We start from the raw sequence: 21901 nt of genomic DNA on the forward strand, positions 1-21901 counted from the left end.
TGACCAAATCTAGCAGGGTGCAGAGGGCCTGCCCCTATGTCATTAGCAAATATAAAAGCAAACATGCAATAGCATAGGTTTGACCAGAACTAATTTAGCTCTACAGTCTTGAAGGGTGTTTTGAATATACATCAGTTAGTTATGTTAAGCACTTCTAAGGCTCTGTGTGCTATCAGAAAGTGAGAGCACGTGTGTGCTGATAGTGACTCTGACTGCTGGTGCAGAGGGGTAGATGCCCAATGCTAATCACAGAGGAGAGAACACACTCCTTGCATGTTATCTGCCGTCCTGCCCACCTGCATCTGGACCTATACAGCAGCATAATATAGCAGGCTTTTATTTCTCTTGAATATTCAATCAGCCTGGGGTTGCTGAGGTTTCTCATACCACTCTGGTAAGTGGGATGTGAGACCTTACTGGGCCCTGGCTTCCCCCTTTAGTAGTTGATATCCTGGGCACTGCAGGGCTCTCTCCGGAAAACCTGGCTCTGTGGTCTGCCCCAATTGTGTGATCAGAGCCCAGGATGACTAATGAGTGTCCCCGTTACTTTGCATGGTGACGGGGTAGATATGCCTCTCCATGGCCCAGCCACCGGTGGCGGGGGACAGAGCAGTAGGCTGCGTGGGTGTGGGTCCAGAGCGCCAGCCTGCAAGGGGGAAGGAGGGATCCCTTCTCTTAGAGCTATTTCTCTGGTGCTGATTTAAGGCTATGGGATCTAAAGGCAGTAGGGGAGGACCCCCCAGCTCAGTGGTGTGTGGAGGGGGTGGGCAGGGAGCTGCCTGTGTGTGATTTGGGGCACAGGAGCAGGGCTCCCCAGGCACCCAGCTCAGTGATGCTGGGGAGCGGGCCCTACTTCCGCTTTTGCAGGTAGAAAAGCCCCCCCCCCGTATCCCGGAGGGGGCAGGACGGGCTCCCCCGCAGCCCGGGGCATTGCGCGCACGAGGCCTGGCGGGGGCGGGCAGCCCGGCTCGCTGCCCACACCTAAGATGGCGGCCGGGGCCTCAGCGGCCGCCCCCATCCGGGAAGCGGAGCGGGTGGGATGCTGCGGGCCTGGCGGAGGCTGGGGTCTGTGCGGAGATGGGCCGCGCCGTCCCGTCCCGGGGCCTGGGCAGCCCCAGGGCCCCACCCCTGCTGCCCGGAGCCCGCCTGGCCTCGCAGGCTCTGCAGCGCCCCCGGGCCGGGCGGCGCCGTGGGGCAGGTGGAGGCCACGCACTACCGGCTGGTGTACACCTGCCAGGTGGGGCTGGGGGAAGAGGGGGGTGGATGGGTGTGGGGGGCCACTGAGGAAAGGGAGAAGCTGTGGCTGGGGGGCCCTGGGGATGGGATGGGATGGGATTGGGTGCGAGGGGTACTGCGGTGATTGAGGGCTGAGGAGTCGCTGCAAGGTATCTGGACATGTCGCTGTTACCTTTTGGGGGACATCTGTGTTGTTTTGGGGCCAGGAGTTGCTGCATGCTTGCAGATGGAGACTCTTAAACTCCATAAGAAAATGTTTTTGTAGCCCCATTGCAAAAGGGAAGGCGACTAAGGCCAGTGCCCACTAAAATTGCTTCCCCTTTTCTACACTTCTTTTAGTATTAATAAAGTGTGTGTGTTTCATTTAGTCCCTAAATGTCTTACTAAAAGCTAACACGTGAGGTGTCACATTGGGTGAATATTTTTTAATCAACTTCGGGGTTGTTTTCATAATAATGTTTTGATTATTTGCCATCTGTGCTTTCATAGTAAAATTCAAACCTTTAAATCATATCCAAAATAAACTTAAATACACAAACCAGTATAATCCATGGTTCCTAAACAACCGAGAATATCAGGCTTGAGAAACTGATTGATTTGTATTCTAGTTTACGTTTAGGAATGCAAACCAGCGTGGCTTTTAAATTATTCTTTCAGCAAGAGAGTGAGGAAAGATCAGTAAGTCTCAGAAATCAAAATGCATTTGGGACTATGTTCTTTCCATTGGCCCAAGTTCAAATGGCATAGAAAGGTAGCATACCTCTGAGTAGCAAGCTGGGTAAGATCATATTGTGGGGCTGCATGACCACTTTAGTTGAAGAAATATGGATGGGGGAAACACGTCCTTTTTACTAAGATAAACGGTGTCTCTGATTTTGTTGGGTTGTAATATAGCTGTGTCTCTTTATAAAATAAACATAAAAATATCTAAGCATCTTGGTCATGAAATTAACTTTGTTCACTTTCTAGGTCTGCAAAACCCGGTCAGCAAAAACGATTTCCAAACTAGCATATTATAACGGGGTGGTGATAGTACAGTGTCCTGGCTGCAAGAATCATCACGTCATAGCAGATAACCTGGGATGGTTTTCAGATTTGGAGGGGAAAAGGTAACTGTGTCAGTGACAGCAGCTCTTTCCCCTTCTCCCCCATGAAAGGCCATCAAAATATACCCTAATCCTGTTTAGCTGATACAAAGCCTACAAGAAGCAGAAGTCCAGTCTAAGTGGTGGCTTAAATGCTCAGGAGAGTTATTGCTGGGGATAGTCTCTGATTCAGCTAACTTTCTGAAGTATGTAAGAAGACTCCAGTCCCAGGGCTGGTTGCAGGTGGGTGGTGTAAATAATGGAGGCCCACTAAGTGGGATGTAGCCAAAACAGTTAGAAAGTGCCTGTTGCACAGATATCACTGCTGGTAGTTGTAATCTTATTGCTGGATGTGATACTCTTTTGTTCTCCATCAGGCCTTATTAAATCATTGCTGGTCTCTGGCTAGCATGTTCAAAGGAGCCTAAAGGAGTTAGGTGCTCAAATCCTGTTGAATTTCAAAGGCTTCCAACTCCCTTTGACTCCTTTGAAAATCCTACTTCTGTCTAACTGCAGTTGCCAAATTAGTGATCATGTTGCATGAAAGTTGCCCCTAAAGTCTGTAATCCCATTTTATCCACTGTCATCTGGATTAGCTCTGCTAGGAGGAAATGTTATATTCATCTTCTGAACTTGAATTCCTGCTAATGGTGAAAACAGAATGCAGCTGAGAGCACCTAAGCCTCAGCTGCAAAATCTAACATCTAGTCTCATGGGCACCTTTGCAATGTTACTAGTGTTTTTTTAACTTGTAATCCAGGAACATTGAGGAAATCCTAGCAGCCAAAGGGGAGAAAGTGAGACGTGTGGTTGGCGAGGATTCCTTGGAACTGCTCCTGGAGAGGACTGCAGAGACAGAGTCACAAAACCACCACACAGAGGGAGAAGGTGGGGGAAGGTCCTCAGAGTCTGGAGACAAGGGAACAACCTGATCAACAGAGTTCCCTCTGCGCTTGGCAGAGAAATACTTTGCCGTCTATCGCCCCCTTTCAACTTTGTGGTTTTTTTTGTTTGTTTTTAATAAATTCAGGATCAAGGAAGCCTTGGCCTCTGGTTTATTCCCATCTTTGTACTGTGCAGCCTCACCTTGGACCAGTCACATGGGAGTTGTTTTTTTACAACTAGAATCTTCATGTTCTCGCTATAGCATGTAGTGGTGATTTTAAAACCAGCCTTATTTCTTAAATGACACTAGGAATCCTGCTTTGATCTCTTGTTCCAAGCCTGGAACCAGTAGGTCTTCATTAACTTGTTTGGGGCAGAGGGGGAAGACACTAAATTAGTGAGTTTTAGCAGTGTTTTGCTGTTCTCGTCTGCATATTTGAACGTTAGTTCCTCAGCTGGTATAAATCAGCATGGCTGAGTGGAGAGAGATTGACACTCATACCATCTGAGGAGCTAGGCTCTTAAGGAACTGGAGCTTGCAAAGCCAGTGAGATTCTGGTCTGCAGAATGCATTTTCTTTTGGTGGGGTAAGTGCAGCCTGTGGCATGGGTTGTTTGGCTGTTATTAGCTGAGAAGGGCTGCTGCAGTCAGGCTGGAGACACCTACTCTGTCTTCCCTCATATCCATTCCAACCACAAGAGCCAGCAAATGGGTGAGTGATAAAACAGGGCATTTCTGCTTTACAGACACTAGAACTGCAGTTACTCTACCTTCTGCACCGTGGCCTTCTGGCAGGATTGGTGTGTGTACATACAAGCTAGAGGGATGATGTTTAGTCAAAGCAGCAGAGAATCCAGTGGCACCTTATAGACTAACAGATGTTTTGGAGCGTGAGGTTTAGTCAGTCACAGTTAAGAACTCCATTGAGGTCTATGCCAGGCATGATGAAAGTAGCCAGAAAGTAGTTGCTTTGTCCTGGACTCAACCTCTCCAGGTCATGCACAAACTTTCATCCTTTCATAATCCATCAGCAGCACTCACTGATTTCCTGTGCTGCTCTGGGCATGTCTTGAACACTGGGCTGGTGCCCAAGTGCTCCTGAGTTCTAATTCGGGCTCTGCCACAGTTGCTACATGGTCCTGTTGGGCAAATCACTTCACCTTTCTGCCTCAATTGTCCCTTGGTGCAAAATGGGGATTAGGAAACCTAATTCCATTCCTCATAGGGGTGTTCTGAGGATTGATTAAAGCTTGTAAAGTGCTGAGAAGATGAGCGCTAAGTCTGAAGAGTGTTTCTAGAGCCACTTGCCAAACACTTATTATGGGATGTTAAAATCAACCATAGTAAGAACTAAAAGGCTAGCAGGATGTGATTTCAGTGATGTCTTGCAGCAGAATGGTCACATCAGATAGTCTTTGGGAAAGATGGATTCATGCCCTTTATTCTGGGGGTGGGGAGGGGGAGAGAAAACGGGCTAGTCCCTGTGGTGTAATAAAAAGAACCAGAGTCCTTATCTGTGCTTAAATGTCTGTTTTTTGTTAGGTTCTTATATGGCCTTGCCAGAGTATGTGAGCACCTCACATATATTAATTAACCTAGTGCCATTCATCTGAAGCTCTCATAGTACTTCAGAAATGTTAATATAGCCACAGAACAGCTCTGGGTGGAAGGCTAGTAGTATCTTCATGCTTACAGATAAGCCTAGAATGATTACGTGGCTCCACTGAAGCAGGACTCCCGCAGAGCTACAATTTACAATGGCAGCTCTCTGAGGAGGATAGTGCTGTCGTGTGTGTGCAGCGCCTAGCGCAAGGCAGCCCCTGTGCTTGAATGAGCCCTATAAGGTCTACCACTATCCAAATAATAACTAGGAGTTGGGGGTCCTATAGTCCAGCCCCTTGCTCTACCCAGGAGACACATCTCATTAGAATTTGTGGGAACAGGCTAGCACTGTCCTCCCAGGAGCTTATTCCCACCTCCCTGTCCCTCAGCTGAGATTCGATTGTGAGGGATGCTCTAGAAATGAATGCAATAATCTGTATCCCTCCCTGAGCACTGCAAGCTCAGTGCTGTCTTGGTGATCGTGAACTTGCAAACGTATCTTTGAGAAGTCTCTTACCTGTCAGTTTATGAGCTAATTAAGGACAATGGGATCACACTATTCAATGGGCCATGTGGCAAGGGAGTGACATAGGCAGTCCGCTGTTTGATACTGTTAACCTAGGTAGCAACGAACAAGGTGGAGAAGGCTGGAGAGCCACCGAGGATTCTAAGCCAATGGGGGCTGAACACCTCTGAAAAATCAGGCCACAAGTTAATTATTATTATTTAGTCATAGACCAAGACTCCACTGTACAAACAAACGGAAAGGTGGTCCTGCCCAAAGGGGCTTCCCCTCACAAGATCCACAGCAACGTTTCTGTAGGGTCTTCCACGCTTTCCATGAATTGGATTGGATTTGAATGACCTATTTTAAGAGCACCCTGGGAAAGGATGTATTTATTTGCATGATAGAGAATTCTAGTTGGGGAAAAAAAATCCACTGTTGCCTGAAGCAAGACTGCTAAAAAGCCTAAATTGGAATTTCTGTTGCTATTGTATATTTTGCTGCTCTTTCTTCCCTCCCCCCCCCCGCCCCTTATATGAATAATACTTGGCACTTTGAATCTTCAGAGATAACTGTGTGCTTTGCCCCTGTGAAGTGGGTTCGTTTATCTGTATTTTGTTATAGGAGAGAGAGGCCAAACTCATGCAGCGAGGCAGTGCGCCTGAGAGCCCGTCTAACCACTAGGCAACAGGTCCTCACTAAAACAATGTAATTTTAAATAGGTAAGAACTCTTGGTGCTTACAGAGCATGTTACAATGTTCAAAGTGGTTTAAAAGCCTAGATGTTTAATTCGATGTAGTCATAAAATGCAGATTTCCTAACTGCGGCTCCAACACTTCTGGATTAATCGTTGTGCACCTAGGCAGGCCCTCCTGGATTCTGCTCCCACCTGCAGGGTGAACGAGTGGCTCAGTTGTCTGTGTTTGTGTCAGTTGTTCACTCCCCTGGAGTTTTGCACCTGCCCCTTTAACACCGGCCATGCCGGGCCCCCTTGCAAGGGAGGCAGAGCCTGAGCTGGGAGAATTTGCAGCTGCTGCTGAGGGTCTGTGCTGGGGGGCCAGGAGCCAGGCTGCTTCCCCCTTGCACAGCAGGGCCTGGGCCGAGATGGCTGAGGTAGGTGCAAAGCCCCTTGCGAGAGGGGAACCAGCCTGCTCCTCAATGCCCAATTCACTCCTTTTTCTCCTTACTAGAGGAGGGAGGAAGGGGCCGCCGAGGCTCCTGGGAATTGTAATTTTTTGGGAGGCTGCTGCCCCCAGGAGCCTTGAGGGCTTGTTCATAGCCTGGCTGGCCCTGCCTCTGGATCTGCAGAAGGCCAGGGGCTGCTGTGGCTTAGCCAAGCTGGAGGTGTGGGGCGGTTCCTGGGTTTTGAGGCTCCACGGTCGCTCTAGGATTTACTCGGCTCTAGCTGGTTGCAGGGAGGCGCCCGGCGCAGGGTTGAGCCCTGAATGCTGGCTCCTCGCAAGGAAGAGCGGCAGGCGAGGGGTGAAGCGAAGGAGTCTGTGGCTAAGACACTGGGCTGGGAGCTGGGGGAGAGGGGTTGAGATCCCAGCTCTGCTACAGATTCCCCTTGTGACCTGGGGCAGGGGGCAAATCACCTTCCCTGTTTGTAGAAGTAGAACCCTGCCTTTCTCCCGCGCCTCGTGCTTTTATCTTTGTAGGGCTTAGGTACACCTTAGGAATAAGGCAGGATGTGAATTGAAAATGGAATAGCTCCCTGTGTGGACATTCTTATTCTGTAATCAGTGCCTTTTTCTGGTTTATCTTAATCCACTTCCAGAGTGGATTAAACTAGTTTGGAGAAAGGGACTCTTACTCCGGACTAGTTCATGGACAGACGAGCCCTGAGATCTGTCAAGTCTGCGAGGCAGGAACTGTCTCTTGTTTGTACAGCACCCAGCAGCAGTGGAGAGCCTCTCGGCACTGCTGTGCTACCAGTAATGAATAAACAATCCGATTCTGGACTGGAGCTCCTTGCTTCCTTCTTTGTCAGCCTTGTCTGACGCTTACAGGCAGGAAGGCCGTGTTGTTTTTTCCATTTTTATATTAAAAATTGCAACTTGGGGGAGCAGAACCTCCTTTGTCTACAGTGAATTCTGGACCAGGACCCCAGGGTGCTAGGAGCTGTACAAACACAGAACAAACAGATGGTCTCTGCCTGCAAAGAGCTTCTAAGCTAAATAATTATTCTGTTCTCATGTACTTGCCCTACCAAATTTCACTGGATTAATAGATTCCAGGGTCGGGGGTGCTGGTGTTCATGTTCAGTTCAAAAGCAGTGGCTGCGCCGCCAGTGGAACTCCAGAGAGCAGCTTGCAGCGAGCAGAGCCCTGACGAGCCTGCAGGGGTCAGTATGGCCATGTGGAGTTCAGCTAACTGCTGCCTTGGTAAATTGGCAGCAAACTGTTTACAAATTTTAGCAGGGGTGGGCAAACTACGGCCTACTGGGCGTTTTAATCCGTCCCTTGAGCTCCCGCTGGGAGTGGGGTCTGGGGCTTGCCCTGCTCCTGTGCTCTAGCCAGGGAGCAGAGTCGGGGGTCGCTCCATGCAGCTTCTGGAAGCAGGAGAATGGCCCTGCTCCCGCTCCTATTCCTGATGCTGCCCCCACCCCAAGCGCCGCCCCCGCAGCTCCCATTGGCCGGGAACCATGTGCAGAGCTGCCTGGCCACAGCTCCACGTAGGAGCTGGAGAGGGGACATGGCCACTGCTTCCAGGAGCCACTTGAGGTAAGTGCTGCCTGGAGCCTGCACCCCTGAGCCATCCCCCTGTGCCCTCAGCCCTGATCCCCCTCCGAACCCCTCGGTTCCAGCCCAGAGAACCCTCCTGCATCCCAAACTCCTCATCCCCCACCCCAGAGCCTGCACCCCTGGTCAGAGCCCTCACTTCCCACACCACTCCCCCGCCCAGCCCAGAGCCCTCTCCTGCACCCTGAACTCCTCATTTCTGGCCCCAGCTCGGAGTCTGCACTCCCAACCACAGCCCTGGCCCTTGCCCCCTCCCCCTCCCACACGCCAGCCCCAATTTGTGAGCATTCATGGCCTGTCATACAATTTCTATTCCCAGATGTGGCCCTCGGGACAAAAAGTTTGCCCACCCCCGGACTATAGCCTCTAGGCACTCAATGGCACCAAACTCTCAGGCTGCAGCCACACACACACACAGCAGGAACGTTGTGCTCTTCATCAGAACATATTGGAAAGCTTTGTCTGCTTTTTAAAATGTTGGGGACGGGGTTCTGTGCACTCAGGCAATCCTTGAATAATGGAGGGGCCTTTGCTGGCAGTAATTTGAAGGGTTTTTAAGTCCTGTGCTCATGCTTGAAAAGGCAGTGGGGTCTAGTGGATAGTGCACTGGACTGCGACTCACGTGACCTGGGTTCTAATTCCAGCTCTGACACTGACTTTGTAACCACAGGGCTTCACCCCTCTGTTTCCCCTGGAGACCATTGTCTGCCTGGTCTCTTTAGATTGGGAACTCCGTGGGGCAGGGACTGTCTCTTACTGTAAGTCTGTACGGGCCTATTGTGCTAGGTTCCATATACACAAATCGCAAGAGTCAGTTGTTCGCTTGCTTTCTCAGAGGAATATTTGTCCCAAGAGAAATTCTCAACAGCTGGCTCTGTTCATCTACGACGCACACAGTGAGGCCATTAGTTATGTCCATGTACCACAGGGAGATGTGTTCAGGGATTGTACGGGCTAGAGGTGTTGTCCGAGCAGGGAGCCAGGAGTTCCTGAATTCTCATCTTCACTCTGCTGCTAAATCCCTCTGGGACATTGGGCAAGTCATTTTCGACTGCTCTGTACCTCAGTTTCCCCTCTCCAAAAATTAGGTAGAACACTGACCGACATTCCAAGACTGTTCTGAGGAGACGCAGCATACTTTATAGTTACGAAACACCAAGTACGAGCCGAGCCTCAGCCAGATCCATAGGCCCGAACAAACGCTTCCCGACTTCAGGGGAGTGTGAATTTCTCTCCGGACTTTGTCATGTTGGTCCAGCTCTGATATTATCTGAAGGAGGCCATACATAAATGTTTTGTGCTGTGCCTAGGAGCCACCCAGCACCCTGGCTGTCGTCCGAAGGAGCAGGAGAGTGAGGAAGAAAAGAAACTTTTCTCCTGAAGTGGAAATTGTGGTGAAGGGGAGAAAAGTGAGCAGGAGGGATCGCGCAGCCGGGCGAGGGCAGGTTAAAGGAGCAGCTGGCTTGGGTAAGTAGACTTGGGGATAGTGGGTGGAAAGGGTGGCAAAGGAGCATTGTATGAATTATTCTAAACATGCAAAGTTTCTTGCACTGTTCTCTGAAGCATCTAGCGGTGGCAGCTGCCGGACCAGATGGAGCCAGGATCTGATACAGTCTGGTGACTCCTGTGTTCCTGTACCCCACAAGGGCTTTTCAGCAGCATGGCAAATGCACTTTGCAAGGTTGCTTTCTGCCTCTCCTGCTAAGAGATCTCAGGCCATTTCCTCTTGCGTTGCATTCAGATTCCAGGGAGGCTTGATACCCTGTATAAGAAAGAGTCAAGACACTGCTGTTTGGTGGCCCATGTGAGGAGGTGGGACGTGGATGCTGCCGCTCCAGGGCTAGGGCCTGTGGGGGAACGTGGCGGGTGGCTGGTTGGTTGCGGTGTCTAGAGAGGCCATTGCCTTCTCGTGCCCAGTGTGTGGGTGTCATTGCAGAGTCCGGGAAAGGACACGGATTCTGCTGCAACCTCTGCAGCTCTCCTTACATAGTCGATCCCAGCCACACAGGCAACCAGCTGAACACCTCTGGCTCTCTGCCTTCTCCGTGCCACAAACGGGATCCCAGGACAGGACAGGTGCTGACGCTCTGCAACGCATGTGGTAAGGGAAAGCGCTGTCCTGTGGTCTGTGCCGGGCTGAGCATCACCTGATGGACGGACCTTATGTTCAGTGTCCGTCTCACCCTCTTGTTCAAAGGATGCTGCAATCCTGCCCCCTGCTGGGGGAAAAATCATGCATGTATTGAGCCATCCAGCCACTGCGTTGTGGTGTGTTGAGTATCTTGGCCCATACAGCCAGTCTGTATGTAGGGCCCAGTCCTGATCCCACTGAAAATTCCCTGTAATAGGAAGAGGATTGGGCCCTTATGATCTTCTCCCAAAGTCTATTCTCTGATTAGATTTCAGCAGGTGAGCGCTGGCCAGGCCCCCCCACGGGTGATGTCCGGTCATCTTTGAACATCTCTTGCCTCATGTTCCCCTACCCTCCCCTCCCCATCCCAGGGGTGTCATTGGACTTTGCCTTTATCAGCTGCCACCTGGGTGAGATCCAGGAACTGCAGTGTGTGCAGAGTGACCTTAATAATAATATAATATATGGCGCTATACCTATCTCAGAACTGGAAGGGGCCCCCTGCCTTCACTAGCAGGACCAAGAACTGATTTTGCTCTAGATCCCTAAGTGGTCCCCTCAAGGACTGAGCTCACAATCCTGGGGTTAGCAGGCTAGTGCTCAAACCACTGAGCTATCCCTCCCACCCTTTCCCTGCAAACAGTTCCCCAAGCCCTTCACTCCGATCCCAGGCACGTCTCTGCTTGGTTACTGTCCCAGGCGTATAGTCATGATGTCCAGCCCCTGAGCGACATGGAGAATGTCAATGGTGTTGTAGTAATTGGTATCACCGAAGTGTCTGTAGGTTTTTTAGCAGCGAATGGGAGGTGCAGTAGCTGGGCGGTTGGGGCGACGTACTGCGATCAGCCCTCTGTTACATTAGGAGCTCTGCTCTGTGTGTACGTGTGAAAACGCAAAATATTACAGCTGGTCCCTCAGTACCTGTAATAACCATTGGCTGTAACTCCTCCGGTGGTGAGGATATCCCCCTTAGGTCTGATGGGCCTTGGAGCACTCTGAACCCCACGAAGGATCCTGGGCCAGACGAGAAGAAGCAGCATGAAGAGCAGCTGCAGGCGTTTGGACGGGCCATGGTGGAGCTGCTTGGGGACTAGGATGGGAGCAAGCTCTGCTGTCCTGCCTACACCAGGAGACCCAGCCTCTGCCTCCAGAATTATCTCAAAGGCCCAGGTGGGTGGAGCGGGAACCTAGAGAGATGGACCTAGAGTAATATAACGCAGTGCTGGTCATCCCAGAGCTCTGTACTTAGTGCACTACTGAAATGCAGCCATTGCTGGGGTGGAGGGTGGCAACCAGCGAGTGTGGAACATGCTAGTAACAGGAATGGGGCATGTTAGCTAGAACACCGGGACGTACTCGTACCCTTTGAAAACTCTCGTGGGCGTGGTGTCCCTCTACAGCTGACTGGACCTTTGTTCTAAGGTTGTCTTGGAGAGCCGCACATGTCGGGGAACTGTACAGATCTCTGTTCATCTAGCTCAGAAAGCGGGGAAGGGCGGGGGTCACCCTGGCCAGTATATCAATCTGAGGTCCCAGGTTGTTTAAAACTTCCACCTACTAAGTATGGGAAACGTTCGTGGACCACTGCAATGGTGCCCTAGTGCTGTCGGGAAGATTGACCAAGACACGTGGCTTAGTCCATGTGCTTCTTGAAAAGCAGCTCAAGCATTCATGTGGCCCCACCAGAGAGGGGCAGAGGGCACTGGCTGTAACTCTCAAAGGGTGGCACCTTGCTCCACTACTGCCAGTGTCTGCTTTGAACTATTGGCCCACACCCTAGGGTAGGATAAGTATATGGAGGGGATGATATGATGGGATAGTTAAATTTGGGCAATTGATTTTGGATTATCAGCAGATAAGACTGCTCAATGGTCTGTGAGGGGATGTTGGCTGGGATGGGATCTGAGTTACTGCAGACTTTCCTGGGTGCGGTGTTGAGTCTTGCCCACATGCTCAGGGTTTAAGTGATCGCCATATTTGGATCGGGAAGGAATTTTCCTCCAGGGTGGATTGGCAGGGTGCTGGTGGATTCTCTGCAGCTTGAGGTCTTCAAACCACAATTTTGAGGATTTCAATAACTCAGTCATGGGTTAGAGGTTGTTATAAAAGTGGATGGGTAGGGTTGTGGCCTGCTTTGTGCAGGAGGTCAGACTAGATGATCATATTGGTCCCTTCTGACCTACGAGTCTACGAGTCTATGATTCGAACCCATGACCTGGTGGTGCACAAAGTGAGGGTGCCCCCAAGTGAGCCATAAAAAATAGCCCCCAGCATTAGTGCAACACAAGGAGGGAGGAAGCCTGGGTTCTGTGAGTGCTGCCAGCCAGAGCTGAAATGTCTGCCCTGTCAATCCCAGCCTCTCGGATCTGCTCCCATGGGCCTCCCCGTCATGGAGGGCTTGGCAGCTCCTCATAGCTGGGCACAACTCTTTGTAGAGGCCCCCGTCCACACATGGTTCCATGTCTGACTCCCTGATGTGCTGACATGCTGCTCCCGTGGCAGGGCTAGGAAGCGCGAGAGCCGGACACAAGCCCTTGAGTTCTTGAGGTTGCTGCAGGAATCCAAGTGACTAAAAGCCATGAAGTTCTGCAGCGACGGGGCCACCCAGCAATCTGAGGAGCCCAGGAGGCAAGGAGTGGTGTGGGGTGAAACCCATGGGGAATAATGGAGCGGCATGTCCCCTAGCTGAGGGGTAGTGCACATGGGCTGAGCCCTCCCCAGGCAGGATTCTCCATCAGGGTGTCCTCAAATGTGTTGCTGCCGGGGCTCTGGCCCAGCTGTCTTGTGGGGAAACGCCGATAATCATGGACAAAAACAGAGCTTAGGGGATGACTGATCACTTTCAGTCCGGAGAGAAAGAGACCAACAGGGAAGGGATTTGGGGCGATGACGTGCTATTCTCTCACATGTCCACAGGCTGCCAAGGCCTCTGCAGACCCAAGGGGCAGAACTGACTGGCAGCCAACCTAGCTGGTTTTTGAGTGGCTATGTTGTCCAGTGGTTAGAGCGGGGACCGGGCCTTAGGATTCCTGGGTTCTTTTCCCAGCACTGTTATGAATTCAATGTTTGGGGCAAGTGCTTTCCCCTGCCTTCCTCCAGTCGTGAAAGGGGGGTAGGCACCCTGATTCCCTGCAGCGCTCTGAGCCCCCGTGCCAAGGGCACAGCACTGTCCTGTTGATTTCCTCAAGGAGGCGAGCCGTTGGGATGGGGAGTGGCCAGCGGAGCTCTCTAGCCTTTGAGGACTTTGTCTTGAAGAACCGGAGGGTGTTGCGTGAAGAGCTGAAACTATGCGAGAGAGCCACACAAAGGATTCTGGGATACTCCAACAACTTCCTGCATAAGAAGCTCAAAACAAGCAGCCAAGTAAGCTGAAATATGAATTTCCCCCCTTCTCCTCCCCCTGCCCTGCAAGGATAGGGTCATGTGGGGCAGTGTGGTGCTAACCAGTCTAGTGACATGGGGGTTTGTGTTCTGGGAAGGTGGGTGGAGTTACACCCCAAGAGGGTTACTAGTGAAAGCCTAGTTACCCCTACAGAAGCCCGGCAGAGTTGAGCAGAAGAAGGGAAAAGGAGCTCTGGGGCTCCTCAAGCCCATTGCAGTACTTGGCGAAGAGAAGTGCTGCGCTGCCCACTGCACTGTGGTAAATACTCTGGGGCCCCCAGACCGCAGGGATGCCGGGCTCACAGGAGCAGTGGGGCAGATCACGCCGTCAGAGCAAGTCAGTCAGATACAAAAAAAAAATGACCGTCTGGCATACCAGTGCTTCTCTGCCAAAGGGTTTCAGGGGCTAGAGCTAGGGGGACTGAAAGCCAGAGCTCCTGGATTCTAATCCTCTCTGCCTCTGATTCACTGTGAGACTCTTAGCAAGTCACTTAATTGGTTTGTGCCTTAGTTTCCCTAACTGTCAAATATTTAAAATAAAACACTCCAGTCTCCAGGGCTCTCTTCCTTTCCCTAGACTGCATTGGCATTGGCCCAATGTGTTAGTCTGTCCTCTTGCCCCACGTGCCTGAGAGGTGGGTGTCCAGCCTGCTTTCACTCTGATGGGGGTGGATTAGGCGGCCTGGCGTGTATATGGATGGTACCGTGTAGCATACAGGTTTCCTATGCGCTGTCTCATTTGGCTCCTTCTCAGATGGCCCACACCTCTGGCCGGCTGCTGCAGCACTGCAGGGATGGAGCATTAATGAGCCAGTCGGAGGCTCACCGAGTCCTAGCCGAAATGCTAACGCCCTCGGGTGAGTTGTGAGCATGTGGTGATCGCCCAGGTAAAGGAATAGAAAACCTACCTTGCAGTGATAGACTCAAGGAGCTCAATCTATTTAGCGTAACAAAAAAAGGTTATGGGGTGACTTGATCACAGTTTGTAAGTACCTACGGGGGAGCAGACGGTTGATGATGGGCTCTTTGCTCTAGCAGAGAAAGGTCGAACATGATCCAATAGCTGGAAGTTGAAGCTAGACAAATTCAGACTGGGGGGAAGGTGGGTACATTTTTAACAGGGAGAGTAATTAACACTTGGAGCAACTTACCAAGGGTCGTGGTGGACAGGGCCACCCAGAGGATTCAGGGGGCCTGGGGCAAAGCGGGGAGCTGCGGCGCTTATACTCACCTGGCGGCGGTCTGGGTCTTTGGCAGCATTTTGGTGGCAGGGGGCCCTTCAGTCTCTCTGCATCTTCGGCAGCACTGAAGGGTCCCCCCGGCACTGAAATGCCACTGAAGACCCGGACCACCGCCGGGCCAGGGCTTCTGGGGCCCCTGTGGGGCCCGGGGCCTGGGGGAAATTGCTCCACTTGCCCCGCCTCCCCTGGGCAGCCCTGGTGGTGGAATTATTGCGGGGAAGTTCTGTGGTCTGTTGTACAGGAGGCCAGGCTTGATGATCACAGGGGTCCCTGCTGGCTTTGGACTTTATGAATAAACGCAGAGCAAAGCTCGGGGTTTATTTGGAAACACGATGTGTGCACATGCCACAGCCCTCTGCTGGCTGGAATCAGATCCCTGTACTGCCGGCCTGTAATAGCTAAGGCTGACAGGCTCGATGGGGCTCCTGGAGAGTCTCTTGGCATCAGTGATTGTAAGGTCTGGATCTCCTGCCTGCAGGTGCAGTGTTGTCCGTGTGGGACCAAGCAACCAGGGCAATGAAACCCTCCAAGCAGTCAGGGAAAAGCCCCACCGGAGTCTTGCTAAGAAAATACACCCAGCCAGTGCTGTTGGTGCAGGGCAGATCCCTGCTATTCTCGTTCTTTTGGGGCCTGTTGCAAAGCCCCATCACGTCCATTGCATGGGATTTGCATCAGACCCCTGATGCTCTGGCGTTTGTCCTGGCTGTGGTGCATGCAGGGGAGAATCACACCGTTTTCCTGTTTGCCTACAGGGGGCTGTAGGTGTAACTGTTACCGCTTCATATCCTGGGTAACTGGCTCCAGCCCGAGCAGCGTTAGCAGATGAAGAGGACGGGGGGAGATAGGGAGCCTCCTCCCCACAGACTCAAGCAGTGGAGGAAGGTTGGTACCAAAGGGCTGTGCCAAAGCTGCTTCTCACCCCACGGACTTTCTGCTTTGGGTCCATATTTTGCATTGTGTGCATTTATTGCTATGTTTTGCTAACTGCTCATGTAAAGGGCCTCGTGCAGAGGAAGGAGGACTGGCTGCGGGGGGAAGGCATGGGCTGTGGCTCCTGCATTCTTAGGAGGGGTGGATATGTTGGATGGGTTTAAACGCTAGATTAGCTCTCTGTGCAAGCAGGTGTAACCTAGACAGCTGGCTACTGAGCTAACGAGGGCACCAAGTTGTGACAATACCGACCCTCGTGCATTAGGGCTTCTCTGATGGTTTCTGGGGTTGGAAGGGGATTTGCCCTGAGACATCACTGTCATGGAGTGTGGGGGAGTCAGGCCCTGGACCCCCACTTCCTGCGATTCACTGTGACTCTCAGCCAGCCAGTAAAACAGAAGGTTTATTAGACGACAGGAACACGGTCCCAAGCAGGACTTGTAGGTACAACCAGGACCCCTCAGCCAGGTCCCTCTGGGGGGCAAAGAGCTTAGACCCTGGACTTCGGGTTCCCTGCCTCTTCCCAGCCAGCCCAAAACTGAAACCAAAACCCCTCCAGCAGGCTCTGCCCCCTCCTTCTCTCCCCCTCTCCCTTTGTCCAGTTTCCTGGGCAAAGGTGTCCACTTGCCCCACTCTCCTTCCTGGCTCAGGTACAGGCTCAGGTATCATCCCTCACCTAAAGTCATCTCCTGCTCTCCCATTCCCCATGCAGACATTCCCAGATCAATCCACCTTGTTCCCTACTGCATCGCAATCACTGACTGTTTGGCTGGGAGGATGCGCGTGTCTTTCTGTGAAGCATTAGCTATAGATCACTGCCAGAGCCAGGATAGCAGTTGGTTCTTTGGGGCAGGGGTCTGCCTTTCTGTTCTGTGTTTGTCCAGCACCAAGCACAGTGAGCCCCTCATCTGTGATCACGGGGTGCGATGATACAAGTACATAATCAGAGTCCCTGGGCCTGTGACGTGAAATGGTCCTAACTTCCTTACTGGTTACTTTCGCCTGTGAGCCTTGAGCACAGCGGCTGCAGACGAAGGACGCGCGATGAGCTCTTAGTCTGGCCTCTTGTTCTCAGTGAGCACATCCCTGTCTGCAGGGACCCGGGGCTGGTATGGAACCGACCAAAGGCCGTTTCTTCTGTGTATCGTGACACAGCATCCTCTGCCTGCCCGGATGGGACAGTCCAGAGCCGGGGTGACATCACAGGGGCACTAACTTGCCCCATCAGCACATTTCATCTCGGAAAGGTCCCAAAAGGGCCAGCTTTGTGAGCAGCCTAGGACAGCCGACTGCAGCGTTCGGCTGGTCGGAGCCCTGAGCCAGCGTATCCGTCATTTCAGCATGTGGGCCTAGACAGCGGTCACCCCAGCCGGCCCCTGGCTGATACCTGGGAGACCACCTCTGGATTAAGGGTGTGGCGCTCCCGGGGACTGTCGGGCACCTGCTACACAGAGAGGCTGAGCTACACAGAGACTGCTGGTCTCAGTCTGGCGGGCTAGTGGCTGCAGGGTGGGCATCTGAGGTCAAAGCCATGACAGGAGGGAGGAGGTGTAAAGTGGGTTATCAGGAGCCATGTGAGGCCTGGGCTGTGGCACCCCAAACTCAGACCAAATGAGTCGGCTCATTGTCTTCTGTTGCCATATCCACTCCCCGTCTGCTCCGTTAACCTCTTGGCTTCCTGCCCCGCCTTGTAGGAGACCCCCAAGCCGAACAAGAAGGGTTGTGTTGCTGGGCAGAGAGCGCACCCCAGTCAAGCACCATTGCTGGCTTCCCCCTCCACAGCTGATTCCCAGGAGCTGCCTTCAGTCTCTCTCCACGGGGCATCCTCAGCTGGCGAGCCACCCACCTCTGTAACAGGCGTGAGTAGAAGGGCTTGTTTGGGGTGGACTCTGCGGCCCTGCAGTGCCTTGACCGGCTGGGAGGAAGGGAATCCAGAGGGCTGCTGAATGCAACTCTCCCTGGAGGGCTGCTTTCCTTCCTGCTCGCACACAGCTGCCTGCTCCTGGCAGTAGCCGGTGGCTAGAAGGAGCCCAGGAGCAAGAGGTTACAGTGCTATGGAGGGAGCAGTGCGGGCAGCATGGGGGAGCCTTGCCCAGTGTTGAACCTGCAGCTCCACGGAGAGCCCCCCTCTGCCCATACGTGGGACATGGCGTCCGGCCTCAGCCCAAGCCTTAGGGGCTGATGAGTTGCTGCTGGAGCAGCTTGTCTGTCTGCCCTCATGGAATCCTAGAAATGGAAGGGACCTCGCAAGGTTATCAAATTCCCTTGCCTGCGCTAAGCCAGGGCCAAGTAACCCTAGATCATCCCTGACAAAGGTTTGTCCAGCCTGCCCGTAAAAACCTCCAGTGACGGGGATTCCACAACCTCCCTGGGAAGCCAGTTCCCGAGCTGAGCTGAACTGCCCTGGTAGGTAGAAAGTTTTTCCTGATCTCTAATCTAAATCTCCCTGGGTGCAGATTAAGCCCATTGCTTCCTGTCCGATCTTCCTGGCCATGGAGAACAATCGATCGCTGTCCTCTTTCTAACAGCCCTTAACATATCTGAACACTGGTAGCCGGTTCCCCCTCAGTCGTCTTTTCTGAAGACTAAACCTGCCCAGTTTTGTAACCAGAGGCCTGGTTTTCTAAACCTTTTATCGTTTTTGTTGCTCTCCTCTGGACTCTCTCCTGTTTGCGCAGAAATCCCTGGGGACGACCAGCTCGGCACGGTGTATATGCACAGCTGCAGTGGAGATCATACCCCAGCACCAGTCGTCATGTCTCTCTCATTTACTGCTGTTCTAAGGCTGCCCAGTTGAGATTGTCCATCCGTCTGTCTCCTCCCCACCCCGCAGGTGCTGGGTGCTGTACAGAGTTAGTCTCTGCACTGAAGAGCTTACCATATAAAAAGATAGACAAAGAAGGGAGGAGAAGGACGTGCTTTTACCTCCATGTAACAGGAAACGGAGGCTCGGAGCGACAAAGTGACTTGTCCAGCATCACACAGGGAGCCTGTTGGCACTATCTGGAACTGAGCCCAGAGCTCCAGAGTCCCAGACGGTGCTTTGTCCAAGCCTCTCTCCCCCTCCCCACAGAAAGGCCTGGCTAACAGAAAGGTTAAGGACCTGGCAATAAAAGCCAGGAATCCTAGCTTCCAGTGCTCTGCCCCAAGCACTAGGCTGCATTGCCCTGGTGAGACCCATTGCTGTGATAACCTGGTGACCTTGGCAGTGATCTTCCTGTCTGTCTCCCTGGCAGGCTCTGGACCCCTGCCCCCCGCTGCAGGCCATGCTTGTCTCAGCACTGCCCAGCACTGGCGGGGAGATGACATCACCTTGTACGAGGCAGCCAGCTGGCACCTTCTCTTCTGCACCGGCTGCTGCTCCAAAAGCTGCATCCGCTTCTCTTGCTCCCTCCAGCCCCCTGCCGCCCAGAGTTCAGGTGATACGTCCGGTAAAACATCCTTAGCTGCTGTAAATCAGTGCAGCTCCAGCAAAGTCAATGGGACAGTATTGACTGACTCCCACTGGGGATTTGGCTCAGTAACCCAGGCAATTTAAGTGGGGTTAGCCAATCCAGGAACCAGTGCTAGGAACGCCCTGGTCATCTTAACCACCAAAGCACAGGCCTTTTGTAAATGTAAACCCACTGGCCTGGCCATCTGCCGCTCCTGCTGATACCTCTAGCAGGACAAGTGTTAGCCCCAGGGCTCTGGTTAACTGCGTCCTCCCTCCCTGGAACTCCCCCTGCAGTCGTGTGCTGTTCAGTAGCTGCCGGCTGCCTCCCCTAGGTGTCGGGCGCAATCCCTGCTCGCCTGTGAAGAGTACCGGGCTCTGGGGAAGGAAGGTGCTCTGCGATGGCTGGGCTGTATTACCATGTGCAAAGCACGACCACACACAGGTTGAGAAGCGCTTTGAGATCTGTGGCTGGTGGAACGTGCTATGTAAGAACGCGGGATTGATACTAACCGTTGTCTGGCAGGTGTCACCATGGCAGAGCCCTTAAGGCAGGGGCTCTCCAGTGTTTGTGCTGGGGACCCCCTTCACACAGCAAGCCTCTGACTGTGACCCGCCCCCCATAAATTACATGTATTTAGCACTATTAGAAATGCTGGAAGCAAAGCGGGGTTTGGGGTGGAGGCTGACAGCTAGCAACTCCCCCCCCCCCCCCAGTTTGAGACCCCCCTGCTTTAAAGAGACGAGGCTGAGCTGCTGCTATTATCAGTGCTGAGTGATGCCAAGCGGCTGCCAGCCTGGAAGGCTTGAGATGCTTATGGGGGTGAGAGGCGTGCACCTGCCTTAACCTCTAGAGGGCGCCCTGTGTAACTTTCCCTGCAGATTGATGGACATCTTCTCTCCCACCTCCTAGACTGAGCAGCAGCATCTGCGGGGCCTTGGCTACACTAGGGATCCAGCCCATCCTGCACAGCCTTCACCCCTGGCCCAGTCTCTGGCTCTCTCTCAGCTTCTTGGTCCAGGCTCCGGGCTCCGTCCAGCCCGTCAGCAGATGCAGGGAGTGGAGGAGATATGGCAAGACCAAGAGCTGCAGCCTCCTTTGATCTTGATGAGGGCAAGCAAAGGGGCTGTTCCAGGGGGCTGGTTTCTTGGCTGCTGCGTTGCAGGTGAGCTGGGGACAGCACAGGCCTTGTGTTGCTCGTGTTGACAGCAATAGACCCTGGGGGGCCTCCTAGGAGGAGAGGTGCCTCACTCTCCTTTCTCACCATGACTGCCACAGAGCATGATGCTCCCACCCCCATGGGCTAGGCAGGGTCTCAGGAAGGGCTGTGACCCAGGGTAGCTCTTGAGCAAATGTTAGGCCAAAGTGGAGGGGCACCTCTCTGGGCAACTATGAGAGGAAGGGAGCCTTGGAATGATCTAGAATCCCCCTTGCCCCTTCAGCTGGGGTGGAGCAATGGTAGACAGAGGAGAGCAGGTCTGTGTGGGGAGCTGGGATGACAGCCAGAAGTTGGGGCTGGGCCAGGCTGGTGTGCAGTGGTGGGATATGATCCTAGCCAAGCAGGACAGGCCAGAGAGCTCAGCCAAGTACTTCCCTGGCTGTTCCGACAGCAGACATCATTCCTCTGCTGGGGCTGTAACCCGAGCTCCCCAGGCTCTGAGATTACAGGTTCAAATCCAAGCTGGGCTGAGATATACAAAGGGTATTGCAGGTCATTTCCCTGCTGTGCATGTGTGACCACTGTGTCTGCATCGCAGAGAGCCCTTGGCATGTCCTGGAGTAGGTGTTTACCCTGCTGCTCTTGTCCAAAACTTTCCTGGTCTGGTGCACGGTGCCACTCAGTTGCTGCCCTCCTCCCCAGAAGCAGTTGCATTTCTTGTGCTGTCTGTAGCTTTCGGGTGCTAGCTAGTACTGTTACTATTCTGAACCTGCTGTAAATGCAGGTTGGTGGTTTACAGCCTGTCTCCCTTTTTCTCCCAAGTGGTGCCACCCTCAGCCCCTGCTGTGCTGCTCAGAAGCTGTGAGGAAGGGTAACGTGTGCCACAGAGGAAGCGGGTTAAAGTGCCAGGATTTCCCCCTGGTGCATGGGGCGAAGGGGAGGCTGTTGATTGCATAGCAAGTTGGCAGGGGGTTATCCCCTGGGCACTCCTTACATGGCCAATCTCACATTGGGTGACTTCCATTTCCTAGGTGCTGAGAGGGGCCTGCTGCCCAATGCAAAACAGAGGCTCCCGTCCCAGCTGGCTGGAGGCGATGAGACCCGACAGCCGGTAACAGCCTTTCTGAACTTCCCCCCTCACCTCCCCTTAGCGTTTTCAGTGGACTTGCCCTGCCCCCAGTGGGAACGCTCATAGTCCGGCTCCATCTTACAGGCTCTGCAAGATCCTGCTAGTTCTGGGCCTGAGTGGTTGATGTCTGGGGAGTGAGAGGCTGGGACCTGGCCAGGAGTCAGTCCCAGGGCCAGCCCCACTCAGCCTAACCCTGCACTGGCTCCTGCTATAGAGTCAGCACTCACCTGCCCAGGTTCCCCCTCAGCCTGGCATGTGGAGCAGAGGCATTGTGATGACCACATAGACCTACCACCTCCCTGCAGCTGCCTCTCATGCAGAACAGCCCCTGCCATCCCTGCAGGATCCCAACCCCTTTCTCTGCTTCCCGCCGGTGGGCAGAAGGAAGGAAGTGGATATGTCAGGCGACTGGAATGGGGGGGATCAAAGGGCCGGGCATTG

General features: G+C 53.0%; 1 protein-coding gene and 2 long non-coding RNA genes across 3 annotated transcripts; all 3 read left to right on the plus strand.

Annotated features, from left to right (window-relative positions):
- The first annotated feature begins 1039 nt into the window (after nt 1-1039).
- On the plus strand, nt 1040-3361 carry DNLZ (DNL-type zinc finger). Its single transcript, XM_032767552.2, has 3 exons — nt 1040-1237; nt 2206-2345; nt 3082-3361. The coding sequence occupies exons 1-3, from the start codon at nt 1040-1042 to the stop codon at nt 3251-3253; spliced, it is 510 nt and encodes a 169-aa protein (XP_032623443.1). The 3' UTR covers nt 3254-3361.
- A 6010-nt stretch (nt 3362-9371) lies between these two features.
- LOC116817485 (uncharacterized) lies at nt 9372-11175 on the plus strand. Its single transcript, XR_004371914.2, has 3 exons — nt 9372-9522; nt 9992-10156; nt 11146-11175. It is a non-coding gene; the product is annotated as an uncharacterized LOC116817485 (long non-coding RNA).
- A 6263-nt stretch (nt 11176-17438) lies between these two features.
- Nucleotides 17439-21434, plus strand: LOC116817434 (uncharacterized). Its single transcript, XR_012654816.1, has 4 exons — nt 17439-17597; nt 18975-19169; nt 20094-20337; nt 21363-21434. It is a non-coding gene; the product is annotated as an uncharacterized LOC116817434 (long non-coding RNA).
- Nucleotides 21435-21901: the final 467 nt, after the last annotated feature.

This window comes from Chelonoidis abingdonii, chromosome 24 (genome assembly GCF_003597395.2).
Source record: "Chelonoidis abingdonii isolate Lonesome George chromosome 24, CheloAbing_2.0, whole genome shotgun sequence".
Lineage (NCBI taxonomy): Eukaryota > Metazoa > Chordata > Testudines > Testudinidae > Chelonoidis > Chelonoidis abingdonii.